The 26,279-nt window shown below is 49.1% G+C and overlaps 1 protein-coding gene across 1 annotated transcript in view; it reads left to right on the top strand.

Annotated features, from left to right (window-relative positions):
* The window catches only part of LOC147725915 (uncharacterized), a 276,388-nt gene that overhangs the window by 103,869 nt on the left and 146,240 nt on the right, over positions 1 to 26,279 (top strand). Inside the window, exon 3 of the mRNA XM_086962832.1 lies at positions 16,670 to 16,777. Coding sequence (XP_086818958.1) covers positions 16,670 to 16,777 — 108 coding nt within the window. The remainder of the gene's footprint in view (positions 1 to 16,669; positions 16,778 to 26,279) is intronic.

Raw genomic sequence — 26,279 nt, 5'->3', positions numbered from 1 at the left:
ACAGGGTGTGCTCCCTCAAGCCTCTTAACACTTCCTGCAGTCTGCACCCCCACAGGGGACTCTCTTCCACGCCTCTAACACTTCCTGCAGACTGCACCCTCAACAGGGTGCGTTCCCTCAAGCCTCTAAACACTTCCTGCAGTCTGCACCCCCACAGGGTACCCTCTTCCACGCGTCTAACAGTTCCTGCTGACTGCACCCTCAACAGGGTGCGCTCCCTCAAGCCTCCAAACACTTCCTGCAGACTGCACCCCTAAAGGGTGCGCTCCCTCAAGCCTCTAAACACTCCCTGCAGACTGCACCCTCAACAGGGTGCGCTCCCTCAAGCCTCTAAACACTTCCTGCAGTCTGCACCCCCCAAAGGGTACTCTCTTCCACGCCTGTAACAGTTCCTGCAGACTGCACCCTCAACAGGGTGCGCTCCCTCAAGCCTCTAAACACTTCCTGCAGACTGCATCCCCACAGGGTGCGCTCTCTCAAGCCTCTAAACACTTCCTGCAGACTGAAACCCACCCACAGGGTGCGCTCTCTCAAGCCTCTAAACACTTCCTGCAGTCTGCACCCCCACAGGGTACTCTCTTCCAAGCCTATAACACTTCCTGCAGTCTGCACCCCCACAGGGTATTCTCTTCCACGCCTGTAACAGTTCCTGCAGACTGCACCCTCAACAGGGTGCGCTCCCTCAAGCCTCTAAACACTTCCTGCATTCTGCACCCCCACAGGGTACTCTCTTCCAAGTCTCTAACACTTCCTGCAGTCTGCACCCCCACAGGGTACTCTCTTCCACGCCTCCAAACACCTCCTGCAGACTGCACTCCAAAGAGTGCACTCTCTCAAGCCTCTAAACACTTCCTGCAGACTGCAATCCCCACAGGGTGCGCTCTCTCAAGCCTCTAAACACTTCCTGCAGTCTGCACCCCCACAGGGTACTCTCTTCCAAGCCTATAACACTTCCTGCAGTCTGCACCCCCACAGGGTACTCTCTTCCAAGCCTCTAACACTTCCTGCAGTCTGCACCCCCACAGGGTACTCTCTTCCAAGCCTCTAACACTTCCTGCAGTCTGCACCCCCACAGGGTACTCTCTTCCAAGCTTATAACACTTCCTGCAGTCGGCACCCCCACAGGGTACTCTCTTCCAAGCCTCTAACACTTCCTGCAGTCTGCACCCCCACAGGGTACTCTCTTCCAAGCCTCTAACACTTCCTGCAGTCTGCACCCCCACAGGGTACTCTCTTCCAAGACTCTAACACTTCCTGCAGTCTGCACGCCCACAGGGTACTCTCTTCCAAGCCTATAACACTTCCTGCAGTCTGCACCCCCACAGGGTACTCTCTTCCAAGCCTCCAAAACTTCCTGCAGTCTGCACCCCCACAGGGTACTCTCTTCCAAGCCTCTAACACTTCCTGCAGTCTGCACCCCCACAGGTTACTCTCTTCCAAGCCTCTAACACTTCCTGCAGTCTGCACCCCCACAGTGTACTCTCTTCCAAGCCTATAACATGTTAGACGGACCGGGAGGGTCGGCCGAGGACAAGGGGAGAGGTCTCCGGGGAGAGCCGTCTCCAGCGATCGTACAGACAAGTAACTTCCCCCCCACAGATGGACACCACACAAGGATAAGGTTCAACGTTACTTTATAAGCAATTCTTCAAGTACGGTGAAATGGTACAAGGAGGTCTGGACTCAGGGGTCCCCTCTAGGTTAGGCTCTTGGTTGGGAAAAGGGTAGTGGGACAGTCTCGTTACCAATCTGGTAGGTGGAATAGCTCACAATCCTCGAGCTCGGCGTTCTAGATGATCGGGCCGCGGCGGAGCCAGCAGGTCCCGGGATGGTTGAAGGTAGCGACGGTCCGCGGCGGAGCCAGCAGGTCCCGATGAAGGTGGTGGTTACAAACGGTCCACGGCCACGCCAGCAGGTCCCGACGACGATGAAGGTTTCAGAAGGTTGCGGCAGCGCCAGCAGGCAGGTCGATAGTTCGCAAGGCAGGGCTACGGCAGCGCCAGTAGTCCGTCAGGGATGAGTTCTTCACTGCGTCTCTCGACTCCAGGATACAACTCCCTTCCTGCTCTGGAGCTGCCCCAGTTATAGGTCTGGCGTCCTTTGATGTCCGGACCCTCGCACTTGGAGGTCGGGAGGTCCAGGATGAGGGAGTCCAGACACCCAGCAGGGGGGTGGAGCCAGCGCCTCGGGGAGCTGGGGCGATCGGCACCTGGCGGGGGAGAGCCATCGACACCTCTTTCTCCCATTGACCTGCCAAGTAGTCCACTCACCTCCTGGGTGGATGGTGGTGCCGGGATGTCGGGGCCTGGCCAGGCCCAGGGTTAGGGTCGATCGGAGGCCACGCGGCCTCGTGGTGCTGTGTCCAAGATGGCGCCCAGGCCGGGCGAGAGGGCCGGTAGGGAATCGGCCCATGATGGGGAGATGTCCAGGGGCAGGGGTCCCATATGAGACGGGAAACGGGTGGTTGTTGCGTGTAACACCTGAAGAGCCAGGTTCGGGCCTGGTCGTGCGGGGAGGGAGCAAGCCCTTCACGTGGCCTGTCCAACATGCGTCCCCCCCAGCTGAAGGCGGGGAGAGTCACCCATCCTCTTGGGGACTCTCTTCGTCGAGGCGGAAAAAGCGGGACAGGCCATCTGCGTTGGCGTGGTCTTGCCCGGGTCGATGTTCCACAGTGAAGTCCATCCCCTGCAGGGAGATGGACCAACGCAAGAGTTTCGGGTTTTCCCCCCGCATCTGCATGAGCCACTGCAGGGGCCGATGATCGGTCTGTACCCGGAAGTGGGTGCCGAAGAGATAAGGCCGGAGCTTTTTGAGGGCCCACACCACGGCGAAGGCCTCCCTCTCGATGGTGCTCCAGCGTTGTTCTCGGGCCAGGAGCCGTCTGCTGATGAAAGCCACCGGCTGGTCAAGTCCTTCGGCGTTCAGCTGTTAAAGGACTGCCCCAATGCCATGGTCGGAGGCGTCCGTTTGGACGATAAATTCCTGACTGTAGTCAGGGGCCTGGAGCACAGGGGCGGAGCACATGGCGGCCTTCAGCTTCTCGAAGGCCGCTTGACAGTCGGGAGTCCAGTTGACATCTTTTGGGTGGTTTTTGGATGTGAGTTCCGTGAGGGGCCCCACAATGCTGCCATAGTCCCTCACGAACCGCCGGTAGTAGCCTGTGAGTCCCAAGAAGGCGCGGACCTCGGTCTGGGTGATGGGGGGCTGCCAAGCCTGGATGGCAGCGATCTTGAGTTGCAAAGGGGCCACCAGACCGCTTCCCACCTGGTGCCCGAGATAGGTCACGGACCCCTGGCCAATTTGGCATTTGCTGGCCTTGATCGTGAGGCCAGCTCGTTGGAGGGCCTGTAGCACCTCTCGGAGGTGGTGGAGGTGGTCGGACCAGTGGCGGCTGTACACAGCGATATCGTCCAGGTAGGCGGCGCTGAATTCTTCGAGTCCCGCCAAGACCTGGTTTACTAGCCGCTGAAATGTTGCTGGGGCATTCTTCATGCCGAATGGCATGACCTTGAAGTGATAGTGGCCATCAGGGGTGGAGAAGGCAGATCGTTCTTGGGCCCGGGGTGTGAGACCGATCTGCCAGTAGCCCGCTGTCAGGTCGAAGATGCTGAGGTAGCGGGCAGCTCCCAGGCGGTCGATGAGTTCATCTGCTCGGGGAATGGGGTGTGCGTCTGTTCTGGTGACTGTATTCAAGCCCCGGTAGTCGACGCAGAACCGGAGCTCAGGCGTGGTGCCGGGGGCGGCCGCTTTGGGGACCAGTACCACGGGGCTGGCCCAGGGGCTGTCTGAGGGCTCGATGACCCCGAGCGTGAGCATCTTGGCCACCTCCTCTTGGATGCAGGCCCGTACCCGATCTGGTACGCGGTAGGCCCGATGGCGGACAGGGGGACTCTCTCCAGTGTCCACGTCGTGTAAGCACCAGGGGGTGACCCCGGGGGTGAGGGAAAACAGGGTGGTGAACTGCAGCAGGAGGTCTCGGCAGCCTTGGCGCTGTTCCGGGGTGAGGGCCTCCGAGAGTCGGACCCCGTCCACGGAGCCGTCCTTCTCTCGAGTCCATAGGAGGTCAGGAAGGGGTTCGGAGTCCTCCTCGACCCCGCTGTCTGTTGCCATCAGGAGGCTGAGCTCTGAGCGCACAAAGTGGGGTTTCAGTCTATTGGCGTGGAGGACCCGGAGAGGGTTCCGTGAAGATTCCATATCGATGAGATAGGTGACAGGGCTCTTACGCTCGACTACTTTGAAGGGCCCCGTCCATTTGTCTTGCAGGGCGCATGGTTCGGTGGGAGACATTACCCACACTTGTTGGCCGGGTTCAAATTCGATGGAGGAGGCATTTTGATCGTACCACCGTTTCATGTCTTCCTGACTGGCCTCCAAGTTTGCTTTTGCCATCTCTTGGAACCGTCTGGTCTGGTTGCGGAGGGTTAGGAGGTACTTGAAAACATCTGGAGGGTTCTTTAGAGGGGGCATTTCCCAGCCTTCTTTGACTAGGCTGAGCGGCCCGCGCACAGGGTGTCCATACAAGAGTTCGAACGGGCTGAAGCCGAGGGACTTCTGGGGGACTTCTCGGTAGGCAAAGAGGAGGCACGGCAGTAGCACATCCCACTGGCGACGGAGGGGCTCTTCCAACCCCCCAATCATCCCTTTGAGCGTGCGGTTGAACCGCTCAACCAGTCCGTTTCCTTGAGGGTGATAGGGGGTCGTGAATCTGTAGGTGACCCCACACTGTTGCCAGAGGGACTTCATGTATTTTGAAATAAAGTTTGTGCCCCGGTCGCTGACGACTTCTCGGGGGAAGCCCACCGGGAGAAGATCCCCATAAAGGCCCGGCCGACTACCGGGGCTGTCACAGTTCGTAGAGGAACAGCCTCGGGGTAGCGAGTGGCGTGGTCCACCAGTACCAGGATGAACCGATGCCCTTGTGCTGTACGGGGGTCCAGGGGCCCCACAATGTCTATCCCCACCCTCTCGAACAGGGTGGTGACCACCGGGAAAGGTTGCAGAGGCGCTTTAAGCTTGCGGCCGCTCTTCCCGCTGGCCTGGCACGTGGGGCAAGACCGGCAGTGCTGGAGTATGTCGTTCCTCATCTTGGGCCAGAAAAAGTGGGTCACCAGGCGGCTGTAGGTTTTGTCCTGACCCAGGTGGCCAGCCAGGGGGACATCGTGGGCCAGGTTTAGCAAGAAGTCTCTAAAGCGTAGGGGCACCACTAGCACTCGACCGGCCCCTAACTCTGCGATTCTCTGCTCGCTGTACAACAGGTCATTGTCCCAATAGACCCAATGGGTTCCGGAGGTATCCCCTGCACTCTGGGCGAGGGCTTGTTGGCGGAGTCCCTCGAGGGAGGGACAGGTCTTCTGCTCGTGGTGAAACTGTTCCTGGGTGGGCCCCCCCTCCTGACGCCACTGCCCCAGGCCGGGAAGGTCCTGAGGCTGAACGAGCCCCTCGGGAGTTTGCTCTGGGGGGACGGCACGGTCGGTGTCTTCCACTGGAGCGACCGGGGGAGGAGGTGCCGGCCATTCCTGTTCTTCGGGTCGGGGGGTGGCACGGGCAGCCATGGACCGGGTGGTTACGCACGCCCAGTCCGGGATGCCCAACATCCCCAGGTGCTCTCTCCTCTCTACGGCGGCCCACGGGGAACTCTCAAGATCATTTCCCAGGAGACAGTCTACGGGGGCATCATCTCGGACCGTCACTTTCAACATGCCGGAGACTCCTCCCCACTCGAAGGGGACGCAGGCCATCCGACATAGACTCTCCGAATTGTCGGCTGAACGGACAGGGCAGAGAACGTTCGGCAGGATCTGTTCTGGGGTCACCAGGTGACAGCGGACGGCTGTTACACTGGCCCCGGTATCACGTAGGGCTTCGGCCCGGCGTCCATTAATGTTCACCCACTGACTGTACTTCCGGGTGTTGGCGGGTAGGGGGGCCCGCAGGACCATGTCTTTTCCCCCTAGGCAAGCTAGAACCATGGCGGCGGTTTCCCATTCTTGGTGTTCTTGCTCACATTCCTCGTGTTCTTCGGAGATTTGTTCTTCCCCCAGGGCGGCGGCAGCCATCTGGCGGGGTCTCGGAGTCTGGCTCTGTGGACAATTCGGGTTGTTTGCGTAGTGGCCGACTCGCTGGCATCGGTGACATGTGACATTAGCTCTGTATCCCGGCCGCGCCGGGGTGTTGCCCCGGTTGGCCGGGGGTGGGGTGCTGGTAGCGGGAGCGGCCGGGGCGTTGTCTCTTCCTCGTCCCTGGCCCCCTCCTCCTCCTCGGGGACGGTGCTGACCGTGGTTGTTCCGGCTCTGTTCATGTGACCCATTTCGGCCCACTCAGGTAATTTCCCACCGGTCAGCCTCGGCGGCGAGCTGCCGCGGATCAGTCAATTTACTGTCGAGGAGGTGCTGCCTGAGCTCGACGAAGCAGTTGTTTGATAGATGCTCCCATACCATGAGATTAAATAGTTGCTCGTAGGTCGTTACGTTGCTTCCCTTGATCCAACCCTCGAAGGCTCGGCTGAAATAGTTCACGTATTCCACCCAAGTTGTACCCGGGATCCGGGTGCAGTCTCTGAACCTCTGGCGGTACATTTCGGGTGTGAGCCCATAGCGGGTGAGGAGGGTAGCTTTCATGTGGTCATAGGAGGTCATCAGATGGTCGGGAAGCTGCAGCAGGGCATCGCGGCCCTCATTGACGAACCTCCCCCATAGACCGGCTCCCCAGTCGCTGCGATCGATCCGGTGGGAGGTCATAGCGATCTCATAGGCCTTGAACCACTGCTGTATGTCGTCATCTCGGAAATATTCTCGAACGACATCCTTGGGGATGTGTACCTTCTTTTCTGTTGACCCCGGGGTGCGCGGTTGCTCGGGCACCCCTAATTCTTTGTTCTGCTTGCGTAAGTCTATCTCAGCTAGTTTGCGATCGTGTTCATACGCCAGTCTCTTCTCTTCAAGCTCTCTTTGTCTCTGTTTCTCTTCCCGTTCTTCTCGGAGCCGCAGGTGTTCCAGGTTCAGTTTTTGTTCGGCTAATTTAAGTTCGCCATCCATTTTGAGCCGGGCCATTTCTAGCTCGTGTAGTCGGTTTTTTTCCCGTTCTTGGATCTCATCTTGCGAGAGACCCGTTCTTTGCTCCTCGGGAGCCGTGGTGTTTTTTTCTGCTGCTGCAACATTTTGGTCCGGGGATCTGACGGCCCCGGTTTCTGCCCATGACTCAATGGCGTGCTTGAAATCGTCTTTAGTACTCAGACCGGTGGTAGCGATACCTAGTTCAATGCAGAATTGTTTCAACTCACGATGGCTGTATTCTTCCAATTTCTCCATCTGGAATTTCTCGGTGGATCCGCTTTCTTTGGTTGGCATTGTGGTTTTGTCGTGGGGTGAGCTACTTTCTGTACGATTACACGTTGATTCGGATCGCGCCGCTGGCCACCAATGTTAGACGGACCGGGAGGGTCGGCCGAGGACAAGGGGAGAGGTCTCCGGGGAGAGCCGTCTCCAGCGATCGTACAGACAAGTAACTTCCCCCACACAGATGGACACCACACAAGGATAAGGTTCAACGTACCTTTATAAGCAATTCTTCAAGTACGGTGAAATGGTACAAGGAGGTCTGGACTCAGGGGTCCCCTCTAGGTTAGGCTCTTGGTTGGGAAAAGGGTAGTGGGACAGTCTCGTTACCAATCTGGTAGGTGGAATAGCTCACAATCCTCGAGCTCGGCGTTCTAGATGATCGGGCCGCGGCGGAGCCAGCAGGTCCCGGGATGGTTGAAGGTAGCGACGGTCCGCGGCGGAGCCAGCAGGTCCCGATGAAGGTGGTGGTTACAAACGGTCCGCGGCAACGCCAGCAGGTCCCGACGACGATGAAGGTTTCAGAAGGTTGCGGCAGCGCCAGCAGGCAGGTCGATAGTTCGCAAGGCAGGGCTACGGCAGCGCCAGTAGTCCGTCAGGGATGAGTTCTTCACTGCGTCTCTCGACTCCAGGATACAACTCCCTTCCTGCTCTGGAGCTGCCCCAGTTATAGGTCTGGCGTCCTTTAATGTCCGGACCCTCGCACTTGGAGGTCGGGAGGTCCAGGATGAGGGAGTCCAGACACCCAGCAGGGGGGTGGAGCCAGCGCCTCGGGGAGCTGGGGCGATCGGCACCTGGCGGGGGAGAGCCATCGACACCTCTTTCTCCCATTGACCTGCCAAGTAGTCCGCTCACCTCCTGGGTGGATGGTGGTGCCAGGATGTCGGGGCCTGGCCAGGCCCAGGGTTAGGGTCGATCGGAGGCCACGCGGCCTCGTGGTGCTGTGTCCAAGATGGCGCCCAGGCCGGGCGAGAGGGCCGGTAGGGAATCGGCCCATGATGGGGAGATGTCCAGGGGCAGAGGTCCCATATGAGACGGGAAACGGGTGGTTGTTGCGTGTAACACCTGAAGAGCCAGGTTCGGGCCTGGTCGTGCGGGGAGGGAGCAAGCCCTTCACGTGGCCTGTCCAACATAACACTTCCTGCAGTCTGCACCCCAACAGGGTACTCTCTTCCAAGCCCATAACACTTTCTGCAGTCTGCACCCCCACAGGGTACTCTCCTCCAAGCCTGTAACACTTCCTGCAGTATTCACCCCCACAGGGTACTCTCTTCCAAGCCTATAACACTTCCTGCAGTCTGCACCCCCACAGGGTACTCTCTTCCAAGCCTCTAACACTTCCTGCAGTCTGCACCCCCACAGAGTACTCTCTTCCAAGCCTCTAACACTTCTTGCAGTCTGCACCTCCACAGGGTGCACTCCCTCAACCCTCTAAACAATTCCTGCAGACTGCACCCTCACAGGGTGCACTTTCTCATGCCTCTAAACACTTCCTGCAGTCTGCACCCCCACAGGGTATTCTCTTCCACGCCTCCAACACTTCTTACAGACTGCACCCTCAACAGGGTGCGCTCCCTCAAGCCTCTAAACACTTCCTGCAGTCTGCACCCCCACAGGGGACTCTCTTCCACGCCTCTAACACTTCCTGCAGACTGCACCCTCAACAAGGTGCGCTCCCTCAAGCCTCTAAACACTTCCTGCAGTCTGCACCCCCACAGGGTACCCTCTTTCACGCGTCTAACAGTTCCTGCAGACTGCACCCTCAACAGGGTGCGCTCCCTCAAGCCTCTAAACACTTCCTGCAGACTGCACCCCTACAGGGTGCGCTCCCTCAAGCCTCTAAACACTCCCTGCAGACTGCACCCTCAACAGGGTGCACTCCCTCAAGCCTCCAAACACTTCCTGCAGTCTGCACCCCCCGCAGGGTACTCTCTTCTACGCCTCTAACAGTTCCTGCAGACTGCACCCTCAACAGGGTGCACTCCCTCAAGCCTCTAAACACTTCCTGCAGACTGCACCCCTACACGGTGTGCTCCCTCATGCCTCTAAACACTCCTTGCAGACTGCACCCTCAACAGGGTGCGCTCCCTCAAGCCTCTAAACACTTCCTGCAGTCTGCACCCCCACAGGGTACTCTTTTCCACGCCTCTAACAGTTCCTGCAGACTGCACGCTCAACAATGTGTGCTCCCTCAAGCCTCTAAACACTTCCTGCAGAATGCATCCCCACAGGGTGCGCTCTCTCAAGCCTCTAAACACTTCCTGCAGACTGCACCCCCACAGGGTGCGCTCTCTCAAGCCTCTAAACACTTCCTGTAGACTGCACCCCCAAAGGGTGCGCTCTCTCAAGTTTCTAACACTTCCTGCAGACTTCACCCCCCAGAGGGTGCTCTCTCCCAAGCATCTAACTGTTCCTGCAGACTGCACCCCCACCCACAGGGTGCGCTCTCTCAAGTCTCTAACATTTCCTGCAGACTGTAGCCCCCCAGAGGGTGCTCCTTCTCAAGCCTCTAACTGTTCCTGCAGACTGCACCCGCACAGGTTGCACTCTCTCAAGCCTCTAACGCCTCCTGCTGACTGCACCACCCAGAGGGTGCTCTCTTCCAAGCCTCTAACTGTTCATGCAGACTGCACCCCCACCCACAGGGTGCGCTATCTCAAGCCTCTAACACTATCTGCATACTGCACCCCCACAGGTTGCACTCTCTCAAGCCTTTAACACCTCTTGCAGACTGCACCCCACAGAGTGTGCTCCCTTCCAAGACTTTAACTGTTCCTGTAGACTGCACCCCCACCCACAGGTTGCACTCTCTAAATCCTCTAACAGCTCTTGCAGACTGCACCCCCCAGAGGGTGCTCCTTCTCAAGCCTCTAACTGTTCCTGTAGACCGCACCCCTACCCACAGGGTGCACTCTCTCAATCCTTTAACAGCTCTTGCAGACTGCACCCCCAACAGGGTGCACTTATTTAAGCCTCTAAACACTTCCTGCAGTCTGCACCCCCACGGGGTACTCTCTTCCATGCCTCTAACACTTCCTGCAGTCTGCACCCCCACAGGGTGTGCTCCCTCAAGCCTCTAAACACTTCCTGCAGACTGCACCCCCACAGGGTGCGCTCTCTCAAGCCTCTAAACACTTCCTGCAGTCTGCACCCCCACAGGGTACTCTCTTCCACGCCTCTAACACTTCCTGCAGACTGCACCCTCAACAGGGTGCGCTCCCTCAAGCCTCTAAACACTTCCTGCAGTCTGCAGTCCCACAGGGGACTCTTTTCCACGCCTCTAACACTTCCTGCAGACTGCACCCTCAACAGGGTGCGCTCCCTCAAGCCTCTAAACACTTCCTGCAGTCTGCACCCCCACAGGGTACCCTCTTCCACGCCTCTAACAATTCCTGCAGACTGCACCCTCAACAGGGTGCTCTCCCTCAAGCCTCTAAACACTTCCTGCAGACTGCACCCCTACAAGGTGCGCTCCCTCAAGCCTTTAAACACTCCCTGCAGACTGCACCCTCAACGGGGTGCGCTCTCTCAAGCCTCTAAACACTTCCTGCAGTCTGCACCCCCACAGGGTACTCTCTTCCACACCTCTAACAGTTCCTGCAGACTGCACCCTCAACAGTGTGTGCTCCCTCAAGCCTCTAAACACTTCCTGCAGACTGCACCCCCAAAGGGTGCGCTCGCTCAAGTTTCTAACACTTCCTGCAGACTTCAACCCCCAGAGGGTGCTCTCTCCCAAGCCTCTAACTGTTCCTGCAGACTGCACCCCCACCCACAGGGTGCGCTCTCACAAGCCTCTAACTGTTCCTGCAGACTGCACCACCACAGGTTGCACTCTCTCAAGCCTCTAACACCTCCTGCTGACTGCACCACCCAGAGGGTGCTCTCTTCCAAGCCTCTAACTGTTCATGCAGACTGCACCCCCACCCACAGGGTGCGCTCTCTCAAGCCTCTAACACTATCAGCATACTGCACCCCCACAGGTTGCAATCTCTCAAGCCTCTAACACCTCTTGCAGACTGCACCCCACAGAGTATGCTCCCTTCCAAGACTTTAACTGTTCCTGTAGACTGCACCCCCACCCACAGGTTGCACTCTCTCAATCCTCTAACAGCTCTTGCAGACTGCACCCCCCAGAGGGTGCTTCTTCTCAAGCCTCTAACTGTTCCTGTAGACTGCACCCCCACCCACAGGGTGCACTCTCTCAATCCTCTAACAGCTCTTGCAGACTGCACCCCCAACAGGGTGCACCTTCTCAAGCCTCTAAAGACTTCCTGCAGTCTGCACCCCCACAGGGTACTCTCTTTCATGCCTCTAACACTTCCTGCAGTCTGCACCCCCACAGGGTGCGTTCCCTCAAGCCTCTAAACACTTCCTGCAGACTGCACCCACACAGGGTGCGCTCTCTCAAGCCTCTAAACACTTCCTGCAGTCTGCACCCCCACAGGGTACTCTCTTCCACGCCTCTAACACTTCCTGCAGACTGGACCCTCAACATGGTGCACTCCCTCAATCCTCTAAACACTTCCTGCAGACTGCACCCCCACAGGGTACCCTCTTCCATGCCTCTAACAGTTCCTGCAGACTGCACCCTCAACAGGGTGCGCTCCCTCAAGCCTCTAAACACTTCCTGCAGACTGCACCCCTACAGAGTGCGCTCCCTCAAGCCTCTAAACACTCCCTGCAGACTGCACCCTCAACAGGGTGCGCTCCCTCAAGCCTCCAAACACTTCCTGCAGTCAGCACCCCCACAGGGTACTCTCTTCCATGCCTCTAACAGTTCCTGCAGACTGCACCCTCAACAGGGTGTGCTCCCTCAAGCCTCTAAACACTTCCTGCAGACTGCATCCCCACAGGGTGTGCTCTCTCAAGCCTCTAAACACTTCCTGCAGACTGCACTCCCAAAGGGTGCGCTCGCTCAAGTTTCTAACACCTCCTGCAGACTTCACCCCCCAGAGGGTGCTCTCTCCCAGGCCTCTAACTGTTCCTGCAGACTGCACCCCCACCCACAGGGTGCGCTCTCTCAAGTCTCTAACATTTCCTGCAAACTGAACCCCCCCAGAGGGTGCTCCTTCTCAAGCTTCTAACTGTTCCTGCAGACTGCACCCCCACAGGTTGCACTCTCTCAAGCCTCTAACACCTCCTGCTGACTGCACCACCCAGAGGGTGCTCTCTTCCAAGCCTCTAACTGTTCATGCAGACTGCACCCCCACCCACAGGGTGCTCTCTCTCAAGCCTCTAACACTATCTGCATACTGCACCCCCATAGGTTGCACTCTCACAAGCCTCTAACACCTCCTGCAGACTGCACCCCACAGAGTGTGCTCCCTTCCAAGACTTTAACTGTTCCTGTAGACTGCACCCCCACCCACAGGTTGCACTCTCTCAATCCTCTAACAGCTCTTGCAGACTGCACCCCCCAGAGGGTGCTCCTTCTCAAGCCTCTAACTGTTCCTGTAGACTGCACCCCCACCCACAGGGTGCACTCTCTCTATCCTCTAACGGCTCTTGCAGACTGCACCCCCCAGAGGGTGCTCCTTCTCAAGCCTCTAACTGTTCCTGTAGACTGCACCCACACCCACAGGGTGCACTCTCTCAACACCTATCTTTCCCAACATCTTGAAGCGACGGAAGGCCTGGACCATTCCCAATCTGGGTTCAGGCCGAACCACAGCACAGAATCAGCACTTCAAACAGTGACCAATAACATCAAAATGGCACTGGATGATGGTTGCTCTATGATTCTGGTGCTGTTGGACCTCTCCGCCGCTTTTGATACGGTGTCTCACAGGGTGCTTCTCCATCGCCTAAAGGAGGTGGGAATAGAGGGAGAGGCTTTGGCATGGTTGGAGAGTTTCCTGTCCGGGCGCTCCCAAGAGGTTAGGCTGGGCTTCCATATATCCACCCACAGGGAGCTCAATAAGGGGGTGCCACAGGGCTCTTGTCTGAGCCCCACACTCTTCAACATATATGTGGCCCCCCTTGCCAACCTAGCAAGATCTTTCGGGTTCACCCCCGTGTCGTACGCTGACGACACCCAACTCCTTTTTTCCTTTAAAAATCTTACACCTGCAATAAAAAGATCTTTTGCAGATGGCATGAGAGCCATTGCAGACTGGATGTCATCAAACTGTCTGCAGTGTAATGTCGGGAAAACCGAAGTTATGTTGTTCGGTCAAGCGATGACACACTGGTCATCTGACTGGTGGCCTCAAGAACTGGGTCCCGTCCCCACCCCCAAAAGTAAGGTCAGAAACTTGGGAGTATTATTTGACCAACAACTTACTTTCAAGGACCACGTCAATCAAGTAGCCGGCACCTGTTTCCGGGCTATAGGGATGCTAAGACGTGTCTTCCCCTATCTTCCGGATCACCACAGAAAAACTCTGGTGCAGGCTCTTGTTATTAGTAGGGTTGACTACTGCAATGGATTGCTCCATGGAGCCAACGAGGAGCAACTCAAGAAATTGCAGGTTATTCAAAACACTGCCGCAAGGATTGTCATGAATGTTCCACCCAGGACACCATCCTGTCCCCTACTGACTCAGCTTCACTGGCTTCCAGTGAAGAAGCGAGTTCAGTTCAAGACCCTGTGTACTATACACAAGAGCCTAACGGGGATGGGCCCTAAGTATTTCATTGACATCTTTCAGCCCTACATCCCAGGACGCTCTTTGCGTTCCAGTAACCAGCGACTACTAAAAAAACCCAGAATTAAGAAAACCAGACAAGGTGGCCGTGCACTGGCCTATACCGGACCCACACTATGGAACTCACTGCCGCTTGAACTGAGGTCAATCACCAACCATATGATGTTTAGAAAAAATCTAAAAACCTACCTGTTTCCCAGCTATTAATGTCACTTTATCCCTGGACACACTTTTACTCCCACTTCCATCTGCAGTTATAGCGCGGAGATACCCCTTCGGGGGTCTAGTCTGGCGCTTTATAAGCATATAAAATAAATAAATAAATAAATAAATCCTCTAACAGCTCTTGCAGACTGCACCCCCAACATGGTGCACTTTCTCAAGCCTCTGAAACTTCCTGCAGACTGCACCCCCCCAGAGGGTGCTCCTTCTCAAGCCTCTAACTGTTCCTGCAGACTGCACCCCCTACAGATTGCACTCTCTCAAGCCTCTAACACTGCTTGCAGACTGCACCCCCAACATGGTGCACTTTCTCAAGCCTCTGAAACTTCCTGCAGACTGCAACCCCCACAGGGTGCTGCTCCCTCTCAAGCCTCTAACACATCCTGCAGACTGCACCCCCCACATGGTGCTTTCTTACATGCCTCTAACAGTTCCTGCAGACTCCACGTCCCAACAGGGAGCGCTCTCTCAAGCCTCTAAACACTTCCTGCAGACTGCACCCCCACAGGGTGCGCTCTTTCAAGCCTCTAAACACTTCCTGCAGACTGCACCCCCACAGGGTGCGCTCTCTCAAGCCTCTAACACTTCTTGCAGACTGCACCCCCACCCACAGGATGCGCTCTCTCAAGCCTCTAACACTTCTTGCAGACTGCATGTTCATGTCCACCCACTTATCTCCATAATAAGTATTTTCCATCTGACAAAGGATGAGTAACCACTGCGTAATGTTCAACACTGCCAGGTCTATTCATGTACACATCACTGCATCTCCTCCATCTTGAATGGCCCATCACATGTACTCTTGACGTCTCTCAAAACCAACATCCCCTCCATTTTGGAAGGCCCAATCTTGAATAAGATATAATCTTATAGTGTCACACCCCCACAATGTGTTTATGCTGCTTTACTCAGCGAACATTGACTGATCAAGTTTCAAGAATCTATTTACTCACACTCTACAGACAGAATTGTCAATTGTAAATTAAGAATAGGATGATGAAACTTTGAAAAAGCATACCTAATTATAACATTTTTATAGTTCTATTGGCATTTAGAAAAATAACATTACTAGAAAACGCATATGGTAAGATACATTCAGTTATATTAATTTAGTTAAAGAATTGTGGGACAACCTGTAGATCAAGGGTGGCAGATAGAGCATAGCTTTGCCTACATATGGAAAGACCTTATTTCAATTCCCTTCAATTACTTGAAAGTCCATACTGGCTTGATCCACATGCTGATTAAAATGGTGGAATGGGCACAGTTTAGTTTAGCAAATAGATTCTACCAAAATAACACGCCAATTTGTCTAATAAACAATTATATATTTCAAGAACATCATGTCTCTTCCTGAATACTTAAATCATCATGATACTGCCTTCAAAGCAGAGCACATCAACCAGCAGGAGCATGTTTCAGATCTCTGTCATCTGACATCCACCTCATACATCTCTTAAATGCCACATAAAGTATGTAGTTAGTTGGAATACATTATTACTCTTCCTGAAAAGATTATTAATTGATTATGTGAGACAACACAAGTTAATCTATACCTTTCTGTCATTTTGCCCTTTATAATCCAAACCTCTTTTCAGGAGAGGGATTAGGAAACATTACACAGAATAACTAAAAATATGTGAAGGAATAATAACATCTAATTTTCTAAAGACATTTATTCATATTACAAATGCATTCAGCATGTAATGAAAAGGAGGATTTGACTGGAGTGCTTGTTGTACAATAGGTGTATGCTTTGTTACAAGTTTATGCAGTCATTTCAGAGATAGTGTGACATTGGAAGGGCCTGTGCTCCCTCACAGATTTCCTGAATATATCACCTACAAGTCCCTTCAACACTCAGTAGCTCTCCCTCTGCAGTCTACTGCAACTGCTAGTATTACAGCTGCGGGGCCCACAGGGGTGCAAAAAGTGCATGTGGCACTTATTGATAGTTAAGTGCTCTAGTGATACTGCAGCTGGTCTACACGTTCCGGCCATCATCCTTCAACCTGGTCAATCTGCCTTCCTCAGGACCCAGAACAAGGTGCTTAATGATGTTAGGTTTGAACCCAACCCTAGCGCAGGCAAAAGATCATCAATCATATACTTGCATGCACACAGTCACACATACATATGGTTGAACTCCAATATTTACTGTAACATCTCCAAATGAGTTTACTTATCACCCATAGGGGCCGAAGTCAATCTTTCATTAAAAAAATGCCAACAGTTAAGCCAGCCCGGGTCCTTGCCCCTGCATGTCCCACACTTAAAGTCATTTGAGACTTTATTCCGGGTCCCAAGGAAGACCGATTTAACAGGTTGGCAGATGATGGCCGAAACATATAGGCCAAATGTAGTGGTGCCAGAGCAGTTCATTGTCTTCAACTAGCAGAATCACTAGACAGGAAGATACAACACGTCTTATCTGACTGTGGTTTTTCTTTGGTCTCATGACTACAGGCTGCCAGGCATATGGCGGAACCGGAGAAATCACGTATGCTGAAGTTAAGGTCACTCAGACTGTTGGAGGCAATGTTACTTCTGGCTCTTCATGGACTTCAAGCAAAGGTGTGTAATGACATTGTTTCCTCAGCTTAAATCTGCTGCTGTGCATGGGTTACTGAAGACCAAGCACCCGCACAGGCACAGAGCATGCTATGTGGAAGGTGAACATAGGCATGTTGTGTAGGCTGCCAGGTATGCTATGACACCATAGAATACTGTATGAAAAATTAAACACACCAAACATGCTTTTTGTAATCCCTGATTCGTACCAATAGTTGGATGCTACTGTGTGCAAATGGAATATGATACAATGTGATGTATTTATATTTTCTAAACACACTGAAACAAAGCAGTTTGAAGACGTATCAGAGAAATATATTTCAGCATAATTCAAACTGCTGCATGGACTGGATTTTATGTTATATGGGATGCAAATTAGGTACATACCTCACATCTGGTTTAGGTGTACTAATCCTCAATTTCTTCCTATTCTCCTACAATCTGTTTTAAAACCCCATGTGCAGAAGAGCACAAAATACAGCCATCAAACAACCTAAGAAGTAACAAATGAAGGGGCCGGAGAGCTATCTATTGCTCTGCTGGGATGTATGACATTACAACGCATACTTTTACCACGCATACCATTACAACGCGGTATTTACAACGCATACCATTACAACGCATAGCGCTTTGGGGTGCTGGATAGTGAATAGTTTAATTTACTATTCCAACTCCACTCCCGTGGACACTAGGGAAGGTCTTGGATAGTAAATTAAACGTATTCCCTATCCTATAGCGCCCCCCCCAGCGCAATGCGTTGTAATGGTTTGCGTCGTAATGACGGCGTTGTAATGGTAGTGCGTGGTAAAAGATTTGTTGTAAAGGTTGTATACCCTCTGCTGTTTTAAATGATGCTAGGAATGGAAATTGGTGGGTAGGAAAAAACTCTCATGTCTCAGGAAATATCTGCCAGTAACACATAAGGAAAAGACAGAGCTGAAATCTGGAATGGTGGTGGAGTACATCTCAGTCCGAAAACCACAAAATGTCCTATAAGACTCCCTCGCCCTCACCTATGCAGGCATCCTTTACCACCTTCAGAGATGCTCTCATGGACTGCATACCTAACTAGCTTCCAAGATCATCTAATCTACTGGTGGAGCTCTGTCTCTGTAAACATGTATCCTCTCTCACCACTTAGAACATACCGTAATCTCTCTCCAGCTCTGACCTCTTTCACAAGGACATTCAGCAGCGAGGAGGCCATGGACAGGAGGGTGGGTAGATGGGACATTTCAGAAGAAGGTGGCAGCCACAGGATCAGTTCTGTCATTTCAATCTTTTCCTCTTCCACATGTTTGGCCTCTTAGGAGGCCTTCATTGCTGTGCAACAGATTATCTCGTGCCGCCGTGAAGTGAAGATCCCAACTAAGAGCAGGCTTTTTTACATGTTTGCAGGTTCTGCTGTGAAAGAATGACTGAAGGAAGATGTGAGACTCTGAATGTCAAGCACATGTAGAGATCAGGAGAGGAACCATGAAGGTGTTGGCTGTACAAGTCCGTAGAAGTTATGATCCCTCATGAACCTTTCCCCACATAGCCTGCTGCCACCATCTCCAGTGCCCTTGATGCACCAGTTCCGGGTCAGCAATACACTCCCCTCACAAAACCGCCCCATTCCAAGCACTACACCTCCATTTTCTCAACCACTGTAAGAAGCGTAAGGATAAAGAAGAGTTAAAACCTCCAAATAACAAGCTGATCCTTAAAGTAAACTCCAGAAAAGCACCTTTAAGAGGCTTGATGGTGCATCCCTTCTCTAGCTACCCAATCAGCTGGGCTTTCATTAAGGACTTATCCTCATCCACTAAGCATCTGATATTAACCTGACAGTGACCTGAAAATCAGAGCGACAAGTGAACTGTAAACCATGTAAATGTAAAAATATCTATTGGTAAATAATTACATTGTGGTTCCTCTACTGCAAGTTCCCTAAAAGTGTGTCATGTGCTGATTTTTCTCCTGCTCTTGGTATACAATGTATTACACCTTGAATCAATGAATCCATCCTTTCTTGGACTTGTAAACAATTTCTAATTTCTCATATCTCTTTCTGTGATTTTGTAAATATCCATATAAATGATGTCCATCAGGGGCTTAAGTAAACTGAGGTTTCTAATGTATCCATCTCCTTAAATTCCCATTCTCTCAACATTTTTAATGTTCATTTACCTAAATAGTGGTGATCTATTTGTGAGTTACAAGACGCCAAAAACAATGAAGTATTTCCAAACTACTAGACCCCATCAGAATTCTGGAAGATCTGGAACAACGTCCAAGCTAGGGTCTCATGATTGAGAAGGACAAGATAAGCTCAGGTTACTATCAGAGTAGAGCTCCATGTCAAGCTTGATAAGGCCGGCAAGAAGCATTAATTCATTCTAACCCCTCTTGCCTGCTTGTAGCGCCATCACACATGGCTGTCCAGGCCCTAACCCAAGCCTACACTCAAATAGACCATTCCTATTTCATTGCACTCACCACTCAAGTATGGGATCGTCAGAATACTCTCTTTTGAATCACTGAGGGGTGTGAACAGAGTGACCGCCTTCTCTCTGTGGTTCCACCTCTACACACACCTCATCATCTGCTGGATCCGCTTCCAGATCAGTGTTGTTGACACACAAATCACGGTCTGGCTGAAAGGAGACTACTCAGTGTTAATCAAACAACTGCTTGGATTATAATCAGTTGTGTATGAATTAAATCTACCTTTAGTCTAAACAGAGAAAAGTCCGGAATATCAGTCCTAGTGAGGACTGAACCCTAAACTCTTTTTCCATTTATTTAGACTTCTAGCTTGTAATTTGTTCCCTCCAAAATTCACAAATTTAACAAAGGCAGATCATTGAGTGAAATCTTTCACTTCAGCTACAATATGTGGCAGTGTTGCCGTTGTTGACGTACAAATTGCCAAGGTTTAGAGGATCCTTCACTTCTGCAACCCTCCAATCAGGCTGACCTAAAATATCTCTTGTCATGGAGGATGTAGACTATTCCACTGCACTTTAAACAGGTCTATTATATATTCCTAATAACATGGTTCAAAGACTTCCAAAACTGAATTTACACGTATGTTTATAAAATAGGACAGTCGAAAATAAGCATCATTGACTTCTCTTGACCTGATCACGCACTGCACTGATATTAATACTTATAAACAAGAAAAACATTTGTTTTGCTTTTTGATAAACAATATTTACAAATGGTTGAACATCATGATAATTGGTTCCTGGTCATGGAACCCATTAGTCGTGAGGTCGAAGAATAAAAGTTAGGTTGTTCATGCTCACTTTGTCTTTCGGAAATCTTGTCCATTCGTAAACATATATATGCTCCGGGTATCATGTTTGGTCATTGATGTGTTCCTTGATGATATAAATTGATTGACATATATCTTTTGATACACATATATGGATTTAATAGTATGAAGTTCTTCCCAGTAGTCCAAGGGCATCTGTGGTGCCAATCTAGGCTTCATCCACACTGGCAGCCTACAATGGAGATGAGGAACCCATCGAAAGCACATAATATTGACGCAGGTGTCTATGGATCCAAAACAATTAGGTTAGCAGCTAATGAAGCGCATGACTAATAGAGTTAATGCAATGTGATTGATGGGACTGCTTATGTTGCTGACACCAACATGAGTTACAATATGGATCCCAATGTCATAGAGCCAGAAATGCCAAATTCTTGCAGGGAGTTAGATGCATGCAAAGAAGATCTTATATAACTCAGGTCTGGAGAAGTGTTTTACCAAAAAATGTAGTAAAGAAAGGATTTGCATGGATATCACATGGAGTGTTTGAAGTCCTTTGTTATTAGAAGGGCTTTGGAGGTTGTGCGATTATTGTAGAGCCATAACAGTGTCTGCATCCCTTGTTCTTAACCAATAAGGAATGTTATTAAGGGCTTAAAGCATTTTACCACCTGCATAGCAAGACTTGTGCAAAGAAGCCTCAATCTCCAATAAATCATTTGATGGAAAAGTCAAGGAGTTGTACTTCCAGGTTGTTCATACTGATGAGAAATGCAGGCCTTTTGTAAACAAAAGAGGATGTTGGAAGATAATGTTCTCCTAGCCAATGAGGAATATCTTTATTTAGGGTTGATAACATCACTTACCTTAGTCATGAAATTTCCAAGGAGGGTGTAATATTGAAGTTGAATTCCTTAAAGGTTTGTTAAGGATATGGTTTCTTGAGACGGCTGTAGTCCATTGCAAGCCATCTATAAAGAAGAGATAACTTTAGATGTCCAGGTTATTTTCAGAGTTAGTTTCCTTCCAAATCACATGGGTCAGATGCACGACCATTTAAATTTGTGTGTCTGTAATAACGATTTTTAATTAGGGACTCGCAAAATGCGATGTACTACCGTGTTTCAGACACATTTAGCGATTCCTAATGTGGTTAGAACTGACCTACTTATCAATTTTCATGAGGTAGGTCACAATTTGCGACCCACTGGGAATGGGGCCTGTAAACAAAGGGATGGTGGCCTGCTGGGATCAGCAGACCATATGTCTGTGACTGCTTTTAAATAAAGCAATTTTTTTAATTGAAATGCAACCTGTTTTTCTTAAATGAAAACGGAATGCATTTCAAAAATTTCAATGAAAACTTACTGTTGAATAATCAGGAAACTTCAATAAAAATGTGAAGTATATTTATTAGCAGCATGGCAATCCATCTTCATGCATCAGAGTCCAGCTGTTACTGACTCTTCATCCAACAACATTACAGTTCCACAGCATGTGGAACAAAGAACACTATTGAATGAAAACATGTCGCATGCAGTGGCATGCGACCATAACCATGCTAATTAAAGGGATACATCATAAAATGAGAATACAACATCTTCCCTTTTCAAAAACAAATGAAACAAAAGAAAACAAAAGAAATATGTACAGTACTAGGAAAAAAGGAAAAGTATGACATTACATTCAGTCAGAAAATCTTTTAGGTAAAATGACAACACGTTTTGCATCCTTGACTCTATGAGCTATAGAATCTTCTGTGTCAACAAGGAGATACTTGTCAGATAGATTACTGTGAACATTATAAGGTTTAGAACATTTGGCCAACCTTCCCATATTCCAAATTCTACCATCTTGAGTCATGACACTGTTGGTAAACACTTTTTTAATCTCAATTGGATCACTAAATTTACTGGATCCTTTGGCCAAAAAACCAGGTTTAAGAACTCTAACCCATTCACCCTGCTGAAAAAATTGTCTTTTAGTATTCCATTTCCTGTCATACCATAATTTCGTTTTCAACTGTTTATTGTCTACACGTTTAGCCACATCAAGAAGATTTTCCTTATCATGCATAGAAACTTTGCTATATTTCTCTTTTAACCACCATGGTAGAACACTGGAGGCTGGGTTGCGACCCTTAAATAGTTTAAAAGGACTCACCTCTGTGGTAGAGTGGGGCGTAATGCGATAAGTCCACAACACCTCTCTTAAAGCACTTACCCAATTTTTGTCCACATTTGACGGACTCTACAATAAAATTCTTCAACACCCGATTAAATCTCTCCACTTGCCCATTCTCGTGTGGTTTGTATAAAGATGTTAACCTGTGAACAACATTGCTATCTTTAAGAAATGCAGACATTTCCACAGAAGTCAACTGCACCCCATTATCAGAGACCATTACTGAAGGACAACCTTCTCTAGTAAAAATGTCCTTGAAAAATCCTAATACAGCTTCTGTGGAAGCTTTGGGCACAAACTTAACTTCCGGCCACTTGGAGTGATAATCTATCATAACCAAAGCATACTTTGAAGACTCTGGCAACATGTGAAAAGGCCCAGAAATATCAAATGCAACCTTTTCCCACGGTTCAAATGGCCACTTACCATTTTGAGGGGTGGAGTAATAGTCCTCAACATTCTATCACTGGATGCACAATCTTGACATTCTCTGACAATTCTATCAATAAATCTGTCAACCCCAGGCCACCAGAAATATGACCTAACCAACCTTTTCATAGAAGAAATGCCAGGATGAGTCTTATGTGCCACCCTGAGTATGACATCCTGCATTCCTTCTGGAGGAACACACTTACCCGACTTAAAAATAAAACCAGACTCCAACTCCAATTCTTCTTCTACATTATAGAAAGGTAACAGCTCTGCTCTAATTTTATCCTTACTTGGCCATCCCTTAGTGATATAACTTTTGAGTTCCTCCCATTTATCATCCTTCTGTACACACTCCAACCACAACGATTCAGATATATCTTGAAAAGAATCTTGTAAAACATCCTGAACAGTAACCACAAAATCCCTTTCATGTAAAGTACCCACTACATCCTGTTCACACGGTAGACGCGATAAACAGCCAGCCATAACGTTCTTTTTTCCAGGAACATAACAAGTGACAACATTATATTCCTGTAACCTTGAGGAAAGTCTGGCTATCCTGGCTGTTGAATTCCATCCACCACCAACCGATAAAATGTTGACCAACGGTTTGTGGTCTGTCCTAAGAATAAACTTTGAACCCCAAACATACAGCCTGAAATGCTCAATTGCCCAGACACAAGCAAGAAGCTCCCTTTCTATCACTGCATACTTTCTCTCACACTCATTGAGTGTTCTAGATGCAAATGCTACAACCCACTCATTATCACCTTCTTTCTGCGACAAAACACTACCTAATCCATACAGACTCGCATCCACTGTAATTACAAATTCCTTGTTTATACGAAAAGGTTTAAGAGTAGGAGAACTTATTATATCATTTTTGATTGTTTCAAAAGCCTGTTGTTGTGTTGCAGACCACTTGAACTCTTCTCCTTGCCTCAATAGTTTTCTTAGAGGTTCCATCTTAGTTGCAAAGTTTACTACAAATTTGCTGTAATATTCGCACATTCCAGCAAATGACAATAACTGATCTTTATTTGTTGGAGCAGGCGCCTTGATAATTGCATCTACATTTGATTTTTTTGGAACAACACCATCACCCGATAATGTGTGTCCTAAATACTCCACTGACTCCTGAAATAACTTACATTTATGTGCCTTAAGTGTTAGCCCATTTGACTATAGTCTTCTGCATACCTCTTGTAAATGTGTCTCATGTTCATTCACATTTTTTGAAAACACTAAAATGTCGTCCTGAAAACATTTGACGAACATGTCCAAATCTCTAAAAATATGGAACATTGTCCTTTGAAAAACGGATGCTGCTGATGCAAGACCAAACGGTATACGTACGTATTGGAATAAACCTTGAGGTGTTATGAATGCTGTGAGTTTCCTAGAAGCTTCTGTTAACGGAATCTGGTGATAAGCTGATCTTAAATCTAAAGTTGAAAAGATTTTTGCCCCTTCTAACATTGACACAAGCTCATTAATATTAGGCAAAGGATGACAGTCAATTACAATATTGGCATTTAGTGCCCTTAAATCCACACACAATCTTAATTTTTGATCCGTTTTTTTTACCAAAACTATGGGAGAAACCCACTCTGATGATTCTATTGGTTCAATGATGCCCTCATCAAGTAAATCCTTTAACATGCCTTTAAGTTCTTCCCTGATGTTGATGGGTACACCTCTAAGCTTTTGTACAACTGGTGTATGGTTCCTTTTGAGAACAATATTATGAAAAAAATGTTTGAGCTTTCCTAATTTTTCACAAAACACAGAACTTAAAGACTTTACCAGATTATCACCTTTCTCAACATTAGTAGTTTTAACATTAGATGGTTCAATTGAAGAAACAGTACCCATAAGACTATCATCACAAAGTGAAATGGGATCTTTAGCACGTGGATTTATCTGGATTCCTAATTTCCATTGATCCAGCCATCCTAAAACATTAACACCCTTGAGAGAAATGTATAACTTTATGTCAGCCTTCCTATTTCTAAATTGAATCATTACCTGAAAGAAACCAAGAATATCAATTCTTGTACCAGAAAAATTCTTTGCAGAAATATCTGATTCTTTCATTTCATTCAACATCACAGACTTAGCTAAAGTTTTGTTGAAATATTCATGTGTTATAATAGTCCATGGTGAACCTGAATCCACCATAAGAGACAACTCATTTTCACAAATTTTGAAAATACAATCAGGTGGTTTAATGTGTAACAACGCTTGGTCATCAATGATAGATACTACAAAGCCATTCGACTGTGACTCAACATTATTGATGACATCTACACTTGCTTCTGCTATAGAAGAAACAGAACCCGTATTATGAATTTGGAAGCGTTTGTCTCTACACATGTTTCCAAAATGACCAATTCTTTTACAAAAATTGCATTCTTTTTTGAGTGCTGGACAACCTGGAAAAGAAGCGTAATGGGATTTGTTTCCACATCTAAAACACATTCCTTGCATATTACTAAATTCATTAGGTTTTTGTGTAAAATTTGTTTTAGGTCTGAAAGATACATATTTTGTTGAAGGTTGATTAGCAAGAAATCTGTTATCCTGTCTATTTTTAATAACACAAACTTCTTCTTCAGAGACTTTCTTTTCTGTATCATTCCTAATAGTTTTCATCTATAAGTCAGATTGTTCTTGTGCTTTCGCAATTGCAATAGTCTCTGTAAGATTGGGATCACCCATAACCCAAAGTTTGTCTTGTATCTTTTTGCATTTGACATGTACGATGATCTGGTCTCGTATCATTTCATCTGTCATCATACCAAAATTGCAATGCAGACTTAAAGATCTTAACAACATTACAGTTCCACAAGCATGTGGAACACAGAACACTATTGAATGAAAACATGTCGCATGCAGTGGCATGCGACCATAACCATGCTAATTAAAGGGATACATCATAAAATGAGAATACAACACTTACCTTTTCATCTTTTAACAGTGGGCACTTGTCCGTGGGACCACTGCCAGATATTAAAAAATGTTGGTGCCCACATTCACAAAGGGGAAGGGATCCTTTGGGAACCCCTTCCCATTTGTGAATGGGTAACCACCGCCTTAATGGAATTATTAAAATATGAATGATTTGTGACTGCATTCCACTTGCAAAACATTCCAACATCCCCCCCTACTGCCTATTAGGAAGGGATGCCCTTGGCATGCCCTGTCATAATACCAACTGGCAAATCCTATTTTACGAGTCCGTAAAAGGTTACCGACTCACAAGATTGGGTTGGTACGTGGCCAAGCGGTATTTTAGGGGTCTCTAATGTCCCGATTCTCCATTAATTACTGCTAAAACCTTTTGCAAATCTGGCTCTTCATTTGTTACTGACTTCAGTAAGCTAGATAATCTATATGTGAGTTACACAACAATTTTTAAGGTAAGTGTTTTAGACACAGTTTATTTATAGATGTAAGGTTTTGCTTTGAAAATCTGTGAAGAGTTGAAGTGCAACTATTCCATGATGGAAAGGGATGTTTTGTGATACTGGTGTGTTATCTAAACTTTTCAATTTAACCTGTGTGGATTTCAATTAATGATAAGAACAGATTTATATGTTGTGATGCTACTAGGATACTGGGTGT

Source organism: Lissotriton vulgaris, chromosome 3_1, assembly GCF_964263255.1.
Source record: "Lissotriton vulgaris chromosome 3_1, aLisVul1.2, whole genome shotgun sequence".
Taxonomy (NCBI): Eukaryota; Metazoa; Chordata; class Amphibia; order Caudata; family Salamandridae; genus Lissotriton; species Lissotriton vulgaris.
The sequence above is the reverse complement of the archived record's forward strand: the minus strand, read 5'-3'. Positions and strand labels throughout refer to the sequence as shown.